Source organism: Myxine glutinosa, chromosome 6 (assembly GCF_964187855.1).
Source record: "Myxine glutinosa chromosome 6, kmMyxGlut1.1, whole genome shotgun sequence".
In the NCBI taxonomy this organism is placed as follows: Eukaryota; Metazoa; Chordata; class Myxini; order Myxiniformes; family Myxinidae; genus Myxine; species Myxine glutinosa.
The window spans coordinates 154,191,603-154,207,685 of NC_136266.1; the positions used below are offsets into that span (position 1 = coordinate 154,191,603).

At 42.3% G+C, this 16,083-nt stretch overlaps 1 protein-coding gene across 1 annotated transcript in view; it reads left to right on the top strand.

Moving 5' to 3' along the window:
• LOC137429479 (putative E3 ubiquitin-protein ligase HECTD4) overlaps positions 1-16,083 on the top strand; it is a 224,760-nt gene that overhangs the window by 86,488 nt on the left and 122,189 nt on the right. Inside the window, exons 12-16 of the mRNA XM_078781093.1 lie at positions 1,224-1,408; positions 1,519-1,589; positions 1,745-1,835; positions 5,536-5,662; positions 9,455-9,577. Coding sequence (XP_078637219.1) covers positions 1,224-1,408; positions 1,519-1,589; positions 1,745-1,835; positions 5,536-5,662; positions 9,455-9,577 — 597 coding nt within the window. The remainder of the gene's footprint in view (positions 1-1,223; positions 1,409-1,518; positions 1,590-1,744; positions 1,836-5,535; positions 5,663-9,454; positions 9,578-16,083) is intronic.

Sequence of the window (16,083 nt, forward strand, 5' to 3'; positions counted from 1 at the left end):
ATATAGTCTATTTCACTCCCAGGGGTCCCAAGAATACCCAACCAAAATATCATTGCGATTGGTCGAGCCATTTTTGCAGTACCTTCGAATGGGACAGACGGACATTTGGTGAATTATAGTAAGATGACAATCAACGACACACACACACACACACACACACACACACACACACACACTCACACACACTCACTCACTCACTCACTCACTCACACACACACACACACGAAGGTGGATACTTTGAGACATGGGAAGGCTCCGTTCCACCTTCCGCAACCCTCATATAGAGTTAACAAGCAATGACACAATCACACATGAAGGTGGTGGCGAGGGGGAGATGGCCAGAGCTTTGGCGAACTCCCTCTTGCAAAGCTCTGACCATTGAGGACAAAAGAGACTGAGGCTTGTGGGATCGAGGACTGCGCTGAATACAACGGCTACAGTGGGAGTGAGAAATAATCATGCACGGCAGCTTTGGTGAGGCAGATGGCTGTGCACATGGCGCCCGAGTCATGCGGATCGGTTGGGATGAGTCCTGGCGTTGTGGCTTGTTGGATTTTGCCGACCACATCATGCTGAGAATGAAAAGCTGAGCTTTAGTGACTCCCTTTTTGCCAAGTTCCGCCTGTATGGGACCGAGTTTCTTGGGACTGTGCCAAATACAATGGCTTAGATGGCAGTGAGAACTGAGCCATGGGCGGCAGCTTTTGTAGGAGAGGTGGGCACCCGTAGTTGTGCCGATCGACTGGGCACACCCCGTATCTCCACTTTGAGGGGGAAACGGAGCATGGATAAGGAGACTGCCTGATCCATGAGTCGTGGTTCCTCTCTGGGGTAAGATGGATGCTTCAGCACCAGGGAAGGCTCTGTTTAGTTTTCGAGATTCGCGAGTGGAGATGACCAGTGGTGGCGGCATGTGTGTGCACACACACACACACACACACACACACACACACACACACACACACACACACACACACACACACACACACTGGTTTACACATACACAAGCACGATTGTGATTTATACACATATTATATGTGACATATTGTACTGTATGTTATATACACATATATTATATGTGACATGTTGTACTGTATATTATATACATACATGTATTATCCGTGGCATGTTGTACTGCATATTATATGCATACATTAAAAATAAATGTATTTCATAAGTCTTTGTATCCTTCCAATACGCCCCCTCTCCTTCTTCTTTCTCAGTATTTGTTTCACAGGCTGGAGGCTCATCATACGCAGGAAAGTGATGACGTAGATGATGTGGAAGTAGTGACGATGAGTGGAGAAGGCATGCACATTAAAGAGAGCATTGTTGTGTTCTTGTGGAATCTTGTGGAGAATATTGATGAATGGAGGGAAATTTGTTCAGAAGCCTGCGAGACAATTAGGTGAAACATTTGTTCACTATGCCCACTGTAACTGCACGAAGAAAACTGATACATACTCCTCATTACTATTCAAAAATAAATATCACCCTCTTTTTCGATCTTTTTATCAGCACTGGCTTGTTTATTCTTTACTCTGAAGAGGTGGAGATAACTCGACTCCTTCGCCAACTTATTACGAAAGGTAAAAATGGTGGATTCAATTAAACTTGCAATAATTGTGGTGTTTATCTTTGATCCTCCCTTCGTTTCCAAGCACGAGTGAAGGCATTGATTGCTTGGTTTTGTAACCTCTCACTATCTCTGTGTCTTATTTCTTGTTTCTACTCCATCCTGCAGGTGAAGAAGAAGAATGCATTATAGAGCTCAGAGATTATGTTCTCCTGCGCTTAGCTGAGAGACTTGGAGGGGAAGAAGAGGGAGTGTGTGGGTGAGTTTGTTTTCTTTTTCATTACAGTCTGACTCATTTGCTGATGAAAGACAAAGTTTTTCATTGTTGCAAAATATTGATTGATTCTATGTGGAGAAATCGATTGTTTAAACACAATAACTGCATTAAATACCTTGCAAATATGATTTCCATGGCCACATTTATACGAAATGGTAGATTTCACATATTTTGCCTCACAATTGCACAATAATGCAAATTTGAAAAAAGATTGGAAAGGGGACAATAGTCTTGGTTTATTGCATCAATGTTCTGCATCACTTAGTTTTTACCTGCTTTTATTGTCGATACCGTGAATGTCAAACCATGCATTAGACTGGGTCATACTCAAATATATAAATAATACAAATGTGTCTGTCCCTTTGTCTATCATTTTGTCTGCAACAATTGCATCTCATATTTCACCACTTTGCACGTCATCATCAAATTCTGTAGGGACAATTTAACAATGTCTTGCAATTCTGCTAACGACATCCAAATCAACTTCCAACTCATTTTATTATGTTTCGGCCCATCAAAAGTGGACAATTTACAAAGTGTCTGCTATGCCAGATGACATCACGATATTTTGTTTGTGGGATGGGAGGTCAGATGGGGAGGGTGGTTTGACCCCCAAAATATTATTTGTCTGTGTCTATCCGTCCATGATAAATTTTCGTTCCCCTGATAACTTGTGAACCACTGAAGACATTTTTTTTTGTAACCAAACTTAGTCAAAGGTGTATTATGATGCAAAAATGAACTAATAAGATTTTGGGGTCAAAGGCCAAATATTACGTGTCCTTTAGCTGAAAGTAAAAGATTTTCATTACTGCGATATCTTGTGAACCGCTGAAGGGATTTTGACCAAACTTAGCATGGACTGTCATACAAAGATGAACTGATTCAATTTTACATTGAACAGGTCAAAGGTCAGGTGCCCTTTGAAAATTATTTTGCACACCATAATTCGAGTTAGAAGCATCTGATGTCTCTTGTACTTTTCTGTCTTTTCTCTGTCTTTTCCTCTCTCTCCCTCTCTCCCTCCCTCTCTCCCTCTCTCCCTCTCTCCCTCTCTCCCTCTCTCCCTCTCTCCCTCTCTCCCTCTCTCCCTCTCTCCCTCTCTCCCTCTCTCCCTCTCTCCCTCCTTCCCTCTCTTCCTCTCTCCCTCTCTCCCTCTCTTCCTCTCTCCCTCTCTCCCTCTCTCCCTCTCTCCCTCTCTCCCTCTCTCCCTCTCTCCCTCTCTCCCTCTCTCCATCTCTCCCTCTCTCCCTCTCTCCCTCTCTCCCTCTCTCCCTCTCTTCCTCTCTCCCTCTCTTCCTCTCTCCCTCTCTTCCTCTCTCCCTCTCTTCCTCTCTTCCTCTCTTCCTCTCTCCCTCTCTCTCTTAGACTATGTTGTTTTAGACTTCTGACTGCAAAACATCTGGAGGAATTCCCATGTTTTATTGCCTATCTCCACCTTGGGAAGGTGTATAATATGTAGCAGCTTGAACGGTGTTCCACCGTATCATGGCAATTTTCAAGGGCCACTTCAAAAGGTAAAAGTAATAACAAGAATAATGATAATAGCATAATAATAATATTAACATTACAGTATTGCAAAATAATATTAATAATAATATTAACAAGAATAATAGTACAATAATTGGCAGTAAAAAATAATGACGTTACCACCCCCCGAACTGCTCCCATAGATATATTTCAAATTATTTTATGTGAATAACGGAAACTCCATAATCTCCCCTGACATGGCCAACCATAAACTCAAACTCGCGCAAAAAGCCGATCCAGGAATGTCCTATACTAAGTAGCTTGTTAGGGCTTGCCAAGCCAACTGTTCCTTATCAACCATTTTGTTGGAGTGCTTGCCTGAGTGCTTAAGCAAATTAGTGAGCTCTCTTCAGGTTGCTTGGTAATGGAACACGCCCACTGAGCTGTATATATCACTGGAGCGAACCCCACAGTGGTGACAAGTCGGCAGTGAGTAGCACCAGCAATTAGTTATTACCTCCATCTTGGAATACCCCAGAGAAGCAGTTCAGCTTGCTGGTTTCAGTTGAAAAGATGGTGTTCTGTTCTGTGTTCTGCTGTGCTTTCAGCTGAAATCACAGGCATTCACACAAGTTGAAAATGATCAAAAGCATTACATTTCACAAGTAAGGGAACTTTATTTTATATTGTCGTGTTCACGGCGATTAACACCGCCTCTGAATGGATGAACCAAAGCAGGCTTTAACTCTCTCCAAGGCTCTGTTAAATTAATGGCGATATGCTCGCATGCACGGGACTGAGGAGAATCACATGAACCTTATACAGTGCGTATAGAAAGTCTACAGCCTCTTTCAAAATTTTCACCTTTTGTTGCCTTATAACTTGGAATTAAATTGCATTAAATCGGTCTTTGTCCACGTTTATTTGTTTATTTACACATCGTAACCCAGAACTTCCAAGTGAAAAACAAATTCTACAAATTTCTGAAAATTAATTTTAAATACAAAAGTAGAATTTCTTGGTTGGATAAGTGTCTACCCATCTGAGTTAATACTTGGTGGAAGAACCTCTGACAGCAATTACAGCTGAGAATCTGTTGGGATAGGTCTCTACCAACTTCGCACACCTTGATTGGGCAATATTTGCCCATTCTTCTATACAAAACTGTTCAAGCTCAGTCAGGTTGCGTGGGGAGCGTTGATGGACAGCAATCCTCAAGTCATGCCACAGATTTTCCATTGGATTTAGTTCGGGGCTCTGACTGGGCCACTCAAGGACATTTATCTTTTTGTTCCTTAGCCACTCCAGTGTAGATTTGGCTGTGTGCTTCGGGTCATTGTCATGCTGAAAGGTGAACCTCCGTTTCAATTTCAGTTTTCTTGCATAGGGCAGCAGGTTTTCCTCTCGGATTTTTCTGTATTTTGTTCCATCCATTTTCTCTTCTATCATGACAAATGCCCCAGGCCCTGCTAATGGGAAACATCCCCATAACATGATGCTACCACAACCACATGCTCATCATGCAAATTCACACTGTGTTAAATTTAATGTTCTTTACATCAAATTTTGACGCAATATATTTTGAAACTGACTGTTCATCAAATAAAAATACTGTACTCAAGTTTTACAGTGACATGTGCTTTCGTACTATTTGAGATTTCTTCACAATTATCTCGTCAATAGCTGAAAGTTGTGCAGAGCTAACAATTGTTTTGGAAAATGCACTGAATGGGTTAATATGTGAAGAAATTTTTCTTCAGCAAATATTAAAATTGTCCTATTATTATTTTGCTGTAAGTTAGTTGGTAGATGATTGAATAGCTGACGGGTGTGTTCTGTGATTACGAGTTGCGAGGTTTCTGGTATGAAAACCGCTCAAATTCTCTGTCGGTGTTGTGAGAAATAGTAATTTAAACATGGATACTAACTTTTATTAACTTTGATTCACCAGCAAATAACATACTGTTGGGCCACCAAAGATGCTATCTGGCCACAAAAAAATCTGTTTAGGTGGCCCGGCAGACCTCAAAAAAAATAATTAAACGTGATCCCGAGATATGGGTAAAACCTCTTCCACAAGTACTGGACTACAAATAAAATGGTTTGTCGTCCTCACCACATGTATAAGTATCCATTCATATAAAATTCCAACATTCTTTTATCTTTCCCACCTTATTTTACTTCAAATTTCCTTTCTTTTGCCTATTGTCAGTGGGCATCTTCCAGGAGAAATGGTTTCCCTTATTGTCCAAGTGGCTGTTACGGAGGCCTGTACTCTGATCGGGAAATCAGCCAGCATGCCTCTCTCTCAGTTTTGTCAACTTCTCAACTCGGTGCCAGTGAGTCACCAATTTGACACATAAAAACAATGCAAATACTTTGAAAAGCTTTCTTTATAATGATGAATTTGATATTACAGCAATCAAATATATGGAGCTGGATATTTGATGCCGCGTTTGTGTTGAAAAACCATGTCTCGCACTAACGCACAGTTCATGGCAGACCCACACCAATATTAATCTGTTATGCAAAAAAATACGATTCTCATTCAAAAATTTTTTCCCAATGTAACCATTCGGCTCGTTTCGCCCACATCTTTGAAGCCACTTGAGACCCGGCAGGGCATCATGTAGTTTTGTTCACACCCACCCCGACCGCTCATGGACAGGTAGTTTAGTGATGAGATTCAGCCATTCAGGGCATCCGGCCATAAAAACATTGCCTCAAAAAGGGAAACATGAGGATTGTCATGGGGCCCACAAGGCTAACCCCTGCTCTAGCAGGGAAAATGGCCTTAAAAATATAATCATTCAGCCGCTTAAATATCCATGGCCAATTTGGGCCACCTACAAGTAGCCAGTCGACAGAATCGCGTCGGCATCATCTACTGTTTGACTGTGAGGAGAAAAAATGCTGGTCATTCATGAGTTGGTGCAGACAAAGAGTTTGTCTCATTGCTTGCAAACACTCAAGTGAAGTTATTCGTTACGTCCACCACCTTAGGTTACCTCCACCACCTTAGGTTACCTCCACCACCTTAGGTTACCTCCACCACCTTAGGTTACCTCCACCACCTCAGGTTACCTCTGCCACCTTAGGTTACCCCGCCACCTTAGGTTACCTCCACCACCTTATTCGTTACCTCCGCCACCTTATTCGTTACCTCCGCCACCTTATTCGTTACCTCTGCCATCTTTTCGTTACCTCTGCCACCTTGTATTTTTCTGTTTGTCTGTCTGTGAACAGAATATCTCAAAACGTTGGGGACATATTCAGACCACAATTTAGTGGACATCTTGGGTGTGTGACAAGGAAGAATTGATTCGATTTTGGTGAAGATCGCGATCCGGATCGGAGAATATTTTAATTCTTCAATTGAATTTTCACCATTGAGAAATGGGGCCAAAAACGATATTTCTCATTATAGGATATCGTTTCTCATTATAGGATATCGTTTCTCATTTTCTCATCTCATTTCGATCCATAGCACGACTGATTCGGACAAAATAATGTGGATGAGTTGGTTAGGTGACAGGAACCAGTTGATTCGATTTTGGTTCAGATCTGGATCTAGATCCTACCTATCAGTGGGATACAAAACATAAACTGTTCAGCCTTGTGGAGGTATGTGCTCTACCGAGTGCCGGTCTAGTTTTCCCTGTGGTCGGAAGACTCTGTAGAACGAGGCTTGAGTTCCTACACGTGGAATAAAACTATATCTAATGCTCATGCAAGACGAAGACGAATCAACACGGTGCTCACAAGCTGCCACAAGAAAATGAAGATATTAAAGCAGGAACACAAGAAGTTGGAAAAAGGAACAGCCAAAGTTGTTCCGAACCCCAAATGAATATTTATTACCAAGTGTTTGACTCAATTTTGGGGGCGCAACTCCTTTTACACATCGGATCTCCTTCACTTGTTTTGTTACAACATTTGCCTGCACAGTCAAAAGTGAAGCAGAGAGGTCGCCATCATCACAAGTTGTCAGACATCTGCTGCACAGCCATTTTGTTTTGCATGGAGGATGGGATTATGTGACGTCACATGTAATAACATGTGACGTTTTATGTCTTAGCAGCCGGTTATGGTGTGAACGGCAATCAAACCTTTATGGTCACCCAGCTAGTATATTTTGTCTGTAGGTATATATGTTTTATTGAAATAGTCAATGAAATAACAGAAAACAAACAAGGTTTCATTCTTATCTTGTGTTTTATTCCATTGCCACTTATTCCATAAAATATTTGTATTGCGATTTATGAGTCTTGCAAAATAACTTTTTAGTCCTAAAAAAAACAAAAACTTAAAAGCTCCTGGAAATTTGGTCTTCCTGGAAATGTGGTGGAAATTTGGATAACTGAGCTATCTAGGTGTCCAATTCATCCGCTACCCATGATGAAAAATTCTGAATGATGAAAAATTTCATCTAATGAAAAAAATGACATTTTATTAATTACTTCATACAGAAAGTAAAAGTAACCTAAGTTCCAAAGATCGATTGATTCATATCATCAGCGCATGCACTTAACTGCTGGAGTTGCTAAACTTCATAAAATATTGCAGTTCAGCTATGCTAGAGGTACCCGAGCGAAGTATAAAATCCAGTGAGGTGGCAAAGTTAGGTCGATCTTAAAAGCCATTGCAGCATACAGGCAACATTTGAAACACATGGACTGAATGAAAAGCGATCATGATTAAGCGAGGCTGATAAGTAGTTGGAAAGAATGAGGATCTCATTAGATTGTCTAGCACAGGTAAGAACGGATTACAAATGATGCTTTCTCAGACTTGTAGTGCCAGGATAGTCAGCTAAAGCCTGCACAATGGTGCTTGACCACACATCTGTGATGCTTCAGAGGTAAAAGTACAGAAACTCTGATCTCATCAGTGACTTCTGCTGGAGCCATGTACTGTACAGGAACCTCTACTCTGATGGGATTACTTGTCAAACACAAAGGCCATATAATATGTACATTTATGCTAAGGCTGTGCACGGGGGCGACTCAAGCCACTCACCAAATGGTCAATGTTTCGTTGGCTTGCCACACCCTTGCTTGACTCCATGGCTGCATGAATCCAGTCTTTCTGATTTGGCCCAGACACGCATGCCTTGGAATCATTAATAAAGTGATGCTAGGTCGGCCAGACTACATAATATCCCTCTCAGATCACACAACCTGCATGGTTCTCGTCCTGTCTTTTCAATGCTCCTGCCCGTTACTCTTGCATTGGGTGCAGAAAAGATAATGGTTTTGGATTGGGGATGATCTGATATGGTGTTGAACAGCTGCCTTGAATACCTGGAGGGAAGAGATTGAAGAGAATGTGAAAGTTGGTTCCACAGGTGGAAAAAAGAGGAGCAAATGAGTGGAGGTGAGCATATGTTTTTTCATTTTGGCAGTTTTACTTGAAGGGGGGTTGCTGGTGGCCGTGTGCACCTTGCAGATACGTAGGGGGTGAGGGGGGTGGGGGAGGGGGGTAGGCAGTAGAGGGCTGAGGGTGAAAGACCAGAAAGGAGGTGGAAGAAGACAGAGACCACCGACATGTCAGCGATGGCAAAGTGATGGCTCGTTGTAATAGCTTCATCATGGGAGATACCAATGATCTTGAAGGTCTTCGTTTCCACGGCGTCAAGCTGAGCAACTTCTGAGACGAGCGTTCCAGTCCAGTGGTGAGAGCAGCACTCCATCGAGCCGCGGATGGAGGCCTTGTAGTTGGATATGGGTTCGGTATGCCAAGGAAGGACTTTGTACAATGGAGGATGCCCAGTTGGCGACTGGCTTTGGAGGCCAACTTTGAAATGTGGTAATGCCAAGAGAGATCATGGCTGAGAGTGAGACGAGAGAGAGAGGTTGGGATTGGGAGACAGAGAGTGGGAAATTGAGAGAGTGAGTTAGAGTGAGGTTGGGTGTGTGCATTTTCTCAGGGTTAAAAGACATAATAAGCTTTTACACATGGTGCAGTCGGAAAAGAAGTTTTGGGCCTTTAACAAAGTCTGGCCATCTGCATCAACATGCAGTTTCATATAATATCACATGCATTGTGTAATCCAGGAAATGTGCAACACAAGATTATCTACACAATTGGCTTTGATGTTTAATGTGAGTGATCGCTTTCTTTGTCTGCAGGTTTGGTCGCCTTGTTTGCGCTATCTCTCTGCTCTTCAGAGTTTTGTTCTCTCTTCAGCTGTGCTTTTCCCGGCATCAACGTCGGACGATAGTGATTCATCTCTACATGGTGAAACACTTGAGGTGCATTTGAATCCTCTGGTGTGGCCTTGATTCTCATTTCTTAACATCTCAATTTTCTCAATGTCTCTACATTCTGTATTCATCACTCCATTGTTATATTGTGAAAATTCACTCTACTTCTCACAGACAACGAATATATATATATAATTATAAATATATAAATATATATATATATATATATATATATATATATATATATATATGAGTTACGTCACGGCTTATGGAACCAATTAATGACGTAGGCCGGGGTATTGCTGTGTATATATACACACACACACACACACACACACACACACACACACACACACACACCAATACCCCGGCCTACGTCATTAATTGGTTCCATAAGCCGTGACGTAACTCAGTTTTTGACGTAAACCGGGCGTAATGCCTTAAAATGAAGACAAACACCGTAAAACCCATGCCTTCATATTATTCATCCAAATGACGGGAAAAGACGCCTTCGAGATGTTCTTAAGTGCCCGGGGGTTCGCCGCATGATACACCAAGAGCGGCGTCAGCTTGAAGTCGCCGGTGCAATTACCCCCAAGCATTAGCGTTAGCCGCTCCTTCACGAGGTTGTAGCCTGGCATGGTCTTCTCCTTCGAGATAAAGGATCTGTTGGGCATCCTCTTCCAAAAAAGGCCCGTTTCGTCGACGTTGAAGATCTGTTCGGGCAAGAATCCCTCGTCCTCAATGATCTTCTTCAATGTGGCAGGAAATACCTCGGCGGCTACGGTGTCGGCAGCTGCAGCTTCGCCCTGAATCTTGACGTTGTGTAAGCTGAAGCGCCGTTTAAAGCGTGCAAACCACGCTTGGAAACACTAGCACTATCCTTCTTAGGACCCATGGCTAACACAGACACAGTAAAGGAATAATCACAAAAATAACAGCGAAAGGCAAAGCACGCACGCGACCGCAGCACAGGACAAAATGCATATGGCGTCGCCTTTGTTTTGAATGAGAACCAGCAGCTACGCGTACGTATACTGTACGTACATTTTAAAATATTTTTAATGTGCTTTTTATTGTATTTTAAATATTTTTTTTTGCTTCTTTTATTGTTAATTTTTATGTACTATTTTATTTATTTTAAATATATTTTTAAGGAAAAAATAATTTTTTCCACGTCCTCCTATTATGATGTAGGAGTGACGTAAAGTCGCACATAATGACGTTCGCTGAACTGAAATTTACTCTGGAAGAGTGGCGTCAAGTCGGATTTGACGTAGGTCGAAATGGTGTAAAACGGGATATTGCTGTATATATATATATATCTGCGAGAAATAGCAGAAACTCTACAATACGAGCAGGGTGCCTCATTTGCATTAAATAAATAATCAGACGAAATTAAATAAGTCGAGCACAGACAGAGCAGGGGGAGCAAGGCCGGAGAGGAGTCGGTATAAGACAGAAAGACCACCTACCTGCCTGCAGTGAGAGTGGGAGAGAAAGGCCCTCAGAATCAGCTTCATAATGGGAGATTCCAATGTGGTTTTCCTAGGAAAGATCAAGGCAGATTGTGAGACCCAAAAGCTTGTGACAGAACTTTTTCAAGAGGATTGTTCAGAAAGTAGATGGGAGGGTTTCTTCAGTCGGTCTTTTCGGAGAGACAAAGAGTGTGAGATTTGTCAGGATTGAAAGACATGTTCCACTTGTTTGACCAGTTTGTGATATTGTCCAGGTCTGCAGAGAGTGAAGAAGCTGCTGCCTGCTGATCTGAGGGTTAAGATATGGTGCGGCAGAGAGTGGAGTCATCAGCAAAGAGATAGAGAGGATTTTCCAGAGATTTGGAGAGAACATTAATGAAAAAGCACAGGGCCCAGAACACTGCTTTGAGGAACTTCAGCCTGAACAGGAAGGGGAGATGAGAGAATTCCATTCAGGGCCACACGTTGACTGCGACCGGTGAGGAAATCCGCAAGTCATGCGTGGTGGTTTCCATGGATACCATATAAGAGGAGAGTTTGGTGAGCAGGGCGGTGTGCCAGACGGTATCGAAGGCACGTGATATGTCAAGGGAGACAGCGCTGATTTCCTGTTTGGCATTGAGGACCTCCATCCATTGTTGAGACAGCAGAAGCAGCATGTCCAGAGTAGAGTGACCTGGACTGAAACCAAATTGATGTTCCGAGATCTAGCCATTGGAGAAGAGGAAGGATTTGATGTCAGAAGCGATGATGGATTACACGACCTTGCTGATGATTGGCAGCAGGCTGATTGGTCTGTAGTTGCAAGGATCTGTTTTTGCATCTTTTTTTGTGTAAAGTGGTAATGTTGGCTGATTTCCAAGCTGCTGGCAGATGAGCTTGAGCAAAAGAGAGGGTGAAGAGAACAGAGAGAGGGTGAGATAGAGCGGCTGAGCAGGATTTTAAGACCCGTGGGCTGATGCCGTCTGGTCCAGTTGCAGATTCAGAGTCGAGGTTTGACAGAAACTTCTCCACCTTGTCAGGAAAGAAGGTCACAGAGTCCAGGAGCAGCTGTGTTCGACTGGGTAAGGTGGGTAGTGGGTACAGAGAGATACGGGTTTGGGACATAAGATTTTGAGGCCAACGCACAGTTGAGGCATTCGGCTTTTTCACCTGCAGTATCAGCTGTGTAGCTGTTTGAGGAAAGGGAGAGGATGGAAGGGGAACAAACACCAGAAACAGATTTCACCAAATGCCACCATGATTTGGAGGAGGGAGATAGGTTTGAGAGTTCAGTCTTGAGTGTGGAGAGATAGTGCTTCCTGGCTCTCCTGAGGGTAGACACACACTTGTTCCGAGCTTTGTGAAAGGAACTGAGATTGTCTACAGTTGGGTTAGCCTTCCAAGAGGCAAAGGCACGTTGTTTCATGGCAACTGCCTCACCACAGGATTCAGTGTACCATGGATGGGAGGAAGGGTATAACAACTGAAGACGAGATAGGATAGATCTGTGCATGAGAGAGAGCAGTTTACTTTGGAAGAATTCCCAGGATGAGTTGATGTCAGAGGCGGTAGAGATGGGAGACCAGTCCAGATGATTGACGGCTGCTTGAAGACCGTGCCAGTCGGCCTGAGTGAAATGCCAGACTCGTCGACACTGAGGTGGCTCTCTGAGCATGGCCAGAGAGATGTCCACTTTAACGAGCAAATGATCAGAATAACCGATTGGAGCAGAAGAAGAGCAGCAGACATTTGTGGGGAAGTTAGTTATAACTAAATCCAGAAGAGAAGATGCTCTGTTGACTGAGATGCGGGTCAAAATATTCACAGATTGAGGCAGTCCCAGTGAGTCGCAGAAGTCCTTTGCTGAGGTGCTGTGGCTGGTGAGAGAGGAACCCACACCCAGCCGGCTGGCATGATGACAGTTGAAGTCGCCACATTTGAGGAAGAGAGAGTTGGGATGAGTGGATAGAAGTTGGTCCATGTTGTCAGACAGAAAGATGCAAATGGAGTCATCACTGATTGGAGGACAGTCCAGAACACATAAGAACAAAAGGTGGGAGCAGAGGGGAAGCCATAGCCAGAGGTACTCCTGGGAGTGGGGTGGAGAGAGGGCAGTGCAAGGAGAGTGAGGAAGAGAGTTTTTGATTATGAAAGTGGAATCCCATTGGATTCTACTTTCAAGACTGCGAAGATGGGTAGCATCAGCACCATCTTCTATGGACTGAGCCATACTGCCCAACTTTGACAAAAGGAAGCAAGTGACATACCCTTAGAAAAATGAGTTCAGTAGCCCAATCACATCACAGAAGCAAGTGGCATCCACTGGCACACAGATGTGTCTGTTATGGTTCTTATTTTAGCTTTAATTGCCATGTCAAGGAAGCAAGTACCAGGACATGAATGATTTACAATAACAAAAGGAGGCAAGTAGCCAAACATGGTGTTGTAACTTTCTTCCTTTGGTCATAGTTGGGCAGCATATTCCATAACATTTAGGATGAAGGTTCCAATTGTTTGGGGTGCATGTGTTTCCATGAGAAAAGGTGGGCTGTTTTTGTCAATTGCTGTACTTCCTTGATAATACCAGGGTTGGGATATTGGGCGTGATAGTCGCAGATGTGAAGGTACGAATTAATAATGGAGAGGTTTGATAATGTTGAGAAATTGCTCCAGCCACTGTGCATGTCCAGAGAGAGATCCTTCATACTCTTTATACTTTTCCCTCACTTTAATAATAATAATAATTCATTTATTTTGTATAGCGCTTTTCATGAAGCCCAAAGGGACTCCTTTACCCCAGTCAACTCTGACACAAGTGTTCCTTGAAGTTGAAATATATATTTAAAAGCAGTGCGTTGGATGTTTGATACGTTTTTCGTTCAAGATTATCTTAATTGTCCATCGCATGCCAAGAATCACATGTACAAGATATGTATTTTATTTATTTATTTTTGTATACAAAGTCGAGGCTTGTGTCAGAGCTAACACATAAAACACAAAAACAGAAACAGAAACACACATGAAACATAATAAAGGGAGCGGGAGATAAGAGGGTGAGAGGGAAGCACAACAACAGTAGAGAACAGGGACATCAGGAGATCTGTGGTGGGGAGAGGGCTGGGGCAGGGTACATGGGATAAACCAAGATGGACAATAAAAAGGACTTACAGGAAAGAAAACGGAATTGGAAAAAGGTGGCTTTGGGGTTTGTCAAGAAAATTGTCATTTTATGTGTACATATGAGTGTGTGGCAGAGTTAATTTATATCACTTTAAATGTCGATCGTTTAATTAGCTTCAACGAGGCACTCATAGTTGCTTTTAACAACGGCATGTATTACTTAAATAAGTGATTTTGTTAAGGATGTAAATGTGTACATATGGATGTAGTTATACGTGAATGTATTTATGAAAAGATACATGTTGAGTTACGAGTTTGCTATTTTGTTATCAATCTTGGATTTGTGGTGGTCACCAACTCATTTCTTGTCTTGCCTTTCCAATCCTCTTAGATATTTGTCTTTCCCGCTGCTCCATGTCGGCACACACAGTCGCCTCGATAGCTCCATAAAAAAACATTTAAAGTTGGATTCAATAATTAGGGGTTTTAGGGTATTTTTTTCACTTTTTTTATTCATTAATAATTAATTAATTATATGTGTCGATGGTTTAATAGTTATTGACAAGCAGAGTTGAATGGGGGAGGAATGAGAAAGGATTTTAACACCATTTTTGCTGCTTTTGTATTTGCAATGGGCTAACCCTCGCTCTTGTAGGGAAAATGGCCTTAAAATGCCTGTTGTTGTTGTTGTTGTTGTTGTTGTTGTTGTGTATTTGCAATGGACGAGTTGTGAGTGAGAGCATTGTGGTTTTTAAAGCTAAATTTCCCATCTGAACTTTCCTCTTGATTGCTCTAATATTGACCTTCATATTCATGATAATTGATACTAATATTCCCCTTATTAGTCCCCTACCGGTGAACACCGGAGGGGACTATAGGTTTGCACGCCGTCCCTCCGTCTGTCCGTCCGTCACTCCGTCACATAAAGAACAGTTTTCCGGACTTTTTTTCTAAACGCTTAATGCTAATGATTTCAAGCTTGGCACATGGTTTCCTCATGATAAGTTACAGATCGAGTTCGAACTTCATGACGTTTCGATCATTTTTGACAAAGTTATGGCACTTTGAACTTTGGGAATTCTGATAATTCTGATGATCCTTAACTCAGTGCCATTTTAAATTTTAATTTCCTTTAAAAAATATTTTCTCTGCAATAATAGGACCGATTGAGATAAAATTTTCACCGTAGGGGGGACTCGGTCTGTAGAATATTTTAATGGTAATTATGATGTCACAGGTCACGTGGTTCGGCCGCCATATTGTTTTTCATGAAAACACAAAAACCCCTTTTTCTCTGCAACGGCTGAACAGATCGAGGCCAAACTTTGCAGGCAGAATCGCATACCCATGTCGAACAAAAAAAGTCAGTGAGCATGACATCATGCATCACATGGTTTCAGAGTTATGACGTTTTTAAGCATGAACCTTTAAAACCGAGCCGCTCCCTCATTTTTGATCCAATCAAGGGGAAACTTCACAGATCTGTTCAGCATATCAGTCTACTAAAATGTTCTTTTGGAATTTTCGATAGGGCACGTGGTTTGGCAGATATCGTTAATTAAACGAAAATATATTTTTTTAAATGGATATCTCTTGTTTATTCTGGAGTTCTCAAGCCGCACCGCGCGCCCTCAGCCTCGTCTGCGAACGTCAAAAGCGCGACACAGCGCGCGCTTTCCGGAGGGGCAGAGAAAAGCCGAGCAACATATATATATATATATATATATATATATATACACACATCGATCATTGATCGTGAACCGGAAAATATAATAAATTACTGATATTTAGCGACTCGAAAGGTTCTTTATCAACAACTTTTTTTGTCGTGCTTCTGCTGACCTGTCTGCAAGGTGTATAAATCGAAGTCCCGAGTGCGAATCACAGGTGATACCGTCCTGAGGTAATTAGCGATTGGGAACGATTCAGAACCTGTGGGTAAATAACCCTTGGTAATTTCCCCAACAGTTTTCC